General features: G+C 61.2%; 1 protein-coding gene across 2 annotated transcripts in view; it reads left to right on the top strand.

The window, feature by feature from the left end:
• Window positions 1–4,232, top strand: part of CEP72 (centrosomal protein 72) — a 37,805-nt gene that overhangs the window by 26,670 nt on the left and 6,903 nt on the right. For both annotated transcript variants that reach the window (XM_032279181.1, XM_032279180.1), the window contains 2 exons: window positions 435–570; window positions 1,769–1,965. In XM_032279181.1, the coding sequence (XP_032135072.1) occupies window positions 435–570; window positions 1,769–1,965 (333 nt within the window). The remainder of the gene's footprint in view (window positions 1–434; window positions 571–1,768; window positions 1,966–4,232) is intronic.

The raw sequence follows: 4,232 nt of genomic DNA, 5'->3' as shown, positions 1-4,232 counted from the left end.
CCAGACCTCACTCACCCAGGTCCTGTCAGTCATCCAGACCTCACTCACCCAGGTCCTGTGCTGTCATCCAGACCTCACTCACCCAGGTCCTGTCAGTCAGTCGTCCGGACCTCACTCACCCAGGACCTGTCAGCCATCCGGACCTCACTCACTCAGGACCTGTCAGCCATCCGGACCTCACTCACCCAGGACCTGTCAGTCATCCGGACCTCACTCACGCAGGTCCTGTCAGTCATCCAGACCTCACTCACCCAGGACGGACGCACCTGGCTGAACTGCCCTCCGCCTGGCTCAGGGCTGGGGCCCCCTGGCCCTGCCTTCACTTCCCCTCTGTGGTAGGAGCACGTCGCAAGGTGCTCTTGGGGCACCTACTGGCCTCAGGACCTCAGTTCCCACACCGACTCATGGGGCTCATGATTTTGTTTCCAACACAGCCATCTCCCAGGTCCCACTCAGCTCCACCCGGGAAGAAGACGGGCCTGCAGGCGGCGCTCCTGGAGACGCTCGTGGACCTGGTGGACAGGAGCTGGGGTGGCTGCAGGTCTCTGCATAGCAACGAGGCATTCCTTGGTGAGTCAGGGTGGCTGCGGGCTCTCGCCCTCCAGGCGACATCTGTGTGGGATCCTGGGTCCTCTGCATGTGGTGACCTGGGAATCATCCTAGCCCTTCCCACGTGCGTGTGGTGGTCCTGCACCGGGGCCTTCCTGGCAGTCTGCCTCTCATAGTCACCATGGCTCTTGGCACCACGTGGGCCTGGGCCTGTGGGTTTCCCACGTGTTCTGGGTGTTGGGGGGCCTGTCACCTTGTTTTGCTCAAAATGCTGTCCAAATGCGTTTGGTTCTGATGGTGGTGGCCATGTGGGGTTTGGAGTTTGGAAGCTGCTGCGTCTGTCCCTGACCCATGCATGTAGCCTGTGCTGGGCCTGCCTTGCTGAGCTTCTGCCTGGCGTGGGGCCCAGGAGGGCGGTCTCTCCGCAGACAGGACTCAGGTCTGTTTGATTCTTCCGGGTGACCTGTGTGGGAGCACGCGGGGGTCTCCCTCATCTGGGGTCACACTTGGAGACCAGGAGGTGCCGTGTCCCTGGTGGCACCTTCTTTTTGTCCTGCAGCCTGGGATGTGGCTGTGTGTGTCCCTCAGGAGCCGGGCCTCACGAGCCTGTTCCTCCCGGCAGGCCCTGGGTGTGGCTCTGAGCTGTCTGAGCGCCTCTCGAAGTGTTGTGGCCCCTCAGATCCTAGAAAGAGGATGCCCTGCAGTTGCAGCCCACCTGGACCCCAGCCCTGTAGACCCCTCCCCTATCTCTCCGCTGGTGTCCGTGCAGCCCATCCAGACCCCAGCCCCCAGACCTCACCTCTCCCTGGGCTGGTGTCCTGCGGGAGCCTCCTGAGCTTGCCGTGGTGGGTGGCAGTGGCACTGTCCCTGGCTCAGGCCGCTGTCCCAGTGTGGAGTTGCCGGCTGTTGTCTGTGTGGTGGTTTCCACACCAGGGCAGTCGGTGCTTGTGGAAGGCATAGTGAGTTGCGCCGGTGCCATTGAAACCTTGAGACGTGGCGGCCCGTTGCAGCCTCTTTTTGGGGGTCACCTGTTCTCTTTCTTCAGTTCCTACCCTGCCTGTGTGGACGCGCAGAGCCTGAGGTGGTTTGATGGTGCCCCCTCCCTGCCTGCTGTCTTTTTAAGGCTTCCTCTGTGTGATTCAAGACACACTGAGCCGGTTTTGTTTATGTTCCCCCTTTAAGCCTCAGTGCTAACGTAACATTTGATTTTCGCTCCTAGCTCAGGCAAGACACATTTTGTCTTCTGTTGAAGAACTCACCGTAGCCCAGGATGGCTCCACGATGGTGGGTGAAGACGCCGGCTCCCCGGCTCTGGAGAGCAAATCCCTGCAAAGCCGCCTTGCAGAGCAGCGGCAGCGGCACGCCCGGGAGATGAGCGAGGTGACGGCGGAGCTGCACCGCGCACGCAAGGAGCTGGTGAGCCCGCCCTGGCAGTGCTTCTGCGTCCACGTGTGGGGGAGATGGGCTTTGACTTCCAGAAGTAGGGCTGCTCCTTGATGCCACACTGCCCCAGCCACCATCTCTGCAGCGCCTCGTCCCCCTCCCTGCCCGGGACCTGGCCGCCCCCAGGATCACCGCCCGCCCTGTTTCACAGCAGGCCAGAGCACTTTGGAGACAGCAGCAGTGCTGGCCACCTTCCTTCCTTGGAGGGGCTGGGCTGGGGAGGTGGGCAGGGGTGACGCCAGCGGGAGACGGTCTTTCGGCCCCTGTCCTCTGGCCCAGGCTCCCCAGTCCCCTGCTGAGAGGCTCCAGTGCCCCAGGCCATCGAAGACTCCCTGTTGCTACCCCACCTATGCCAGCTGAGCAGCCCCCTCCCCCGGGCCCGAGGGAGCCTCCGACACTGGGCGGTGCCGCGCGCTGCGGGAGCCAGGCCTGGACCTGACTTTATCTTACTGGCCCGCCTCACAGGGCTTCGAATTGGAGACACCTGAGCCTACTCTCCTTTTACGAAGGAGGTGACGGCCACTGTCCCGCAGGGAGGTGGGGCTACAGGGCAAGTTACCCCAAAACCAGTAGCTGAAAACCTGCCTCTATCAGCTTGGATTAATGTGGATCGGACCTCAGGCTCAGCTCAGTCAGGTGTGCCCGTCTCCGCCTCCACTGAGGCCTCATGGGCAGGACCCTCCCAGGCCCCCTCCAGGCTGCACGGGCCTCCCCATGGGCTGCTGGAGTCCTCAGGACATGGAGGTGGTGGTCAGAGAGCCACGCCCAGACAGAAGCCACCCTCCGGGAGTCCTGGTGAAGGCAGGGCCCCTCGAGGGTGTGCACACCCAGGGGGCCTCGTCAGCATCTGTAAAATGGGAGTGAAGGCACTGTGGGACGGCTGAGAAGAAAACCACCTCTGAACTTGCCTGGCAGGTAGATGCTGTCTATTTTATGAGAACCTACATCTCAGAGAGCCCACACAACACTTCCTCTTTAGAGAAGAAAAAGGACAGATGGCAAAACAGCACAGGCAGCCTCTGCATTTAAACACATGTGGCCCCTGCCCCATCCCGTCCGGAAGCCTCTGTTTAAACACATGTGCCCCACCCCATCTAACAGTCTCCCTTTAAACATACGTGGCCTTCATCTGGAAGCCTTTGCATTTAAACACGTGGCTCCCTGTTCAGAACCCTGCACTGAAACACACATGACCCCCATCCCCCGTTTGGAAGCCTCTGCATTTAAACACACGTGGCCCTGTCTGGAAAGTGAGTGGACGCCATCACTGCTGATGTCTTTTCTGTGGGACGCAGCCGGGCACACCCCCTGCCCTTCTGAGCCTGGGACCACACAGCTGACAGACGGAGCCCGAGAGGAGCCGAGCACCAGGGCCGCCTGGGGTGGGAGTCACGTACAGCTGTGGCCACCATGGCAGCCTTCTTTTTCACCCTGTGCTGTTTGCCCAACCCTGTCCCTCGGGGCAACCCTGGGCCACGGGACAGAGCAGCCCCGGTTCCCTGGTGAATGATCCGGAAGAGTCACCATGGGCAGGAACCCCGCAGAGAGAGCAGCCGGTAGGCTGGTGGGCGCTGCCTTCCAGGGAGGTGCATCTGTCATTCCAGAAACACCCAAGTTTACTCTGCAACACGGTATGCTCACCCCTCGGTCACGTGAACCGTGCTTCCTGTGGAAGCTGCAGTGGTGTGTCCTGGGGTGCAGTTGGCCCCACTCCCAGCCGCTGTGCCAGGCACGGCCTCTGAGGCAGATATGCTGTGTCCAGCCTGGGTGCAGCTGGTCCTCTGTTCCCCGTACCTGCCGTGGCCTCAGCTTCAAAATTAACAATCAGTCACGTGCCTGTCATCCCAGCTATTTTGGTAGGTGGAGGCAGAGGCTTAGGAGTTGGGGGCTGCAGTGAGCTGTGATTGTGCCACAGCTCTCCAGGCTGGACGACAGAGTGAGAACTTAAGTTCAACAAAAGAGCTGGGAGCCCACAGCCCCACCTTGCAGAGCTCATTGCGTCCTTGGGAGGCCACACCATGAGACGGGCACTGCCAGGAGCTTTCAGAATGGCCCAGAGCGCCGCGAGGAGGGTGGGTGGTGCAGGTTGGCACCACCGCAGCAGACGCCTTGGGGACGAGGCTGCAAGATGAAGAATTGTGAAGATAAACCTGAGGGGAAGAGTCTTGGACCCAGCGATGAGCCCTCACCACAGGTGTTGGAGTCTCGGACCCAGCGATGAGCCCTCACCACGGGTGTTG

This window comes from Sapajus apella, unplaced genomic scaffold (genome assembly GCF_009761245.1).
Source record: "Sapajus apella isolate SASKATOON/1434 unplaced genomic scaffold, GSC_monkey_1.0 scaffold11, whole genome shotgun sequence".
Taxonomy (NCBI): domain Eukaryota; kingdom Metazoa; phylum Chordata; class Mammalia; order Primates; family Cebidae; genus Sapajus; species Sapajus apella.
Note: the sequence above shows the minus strand (reverse complement) of the source record. Positions and strands in the feature narration are given on the sequence as shown.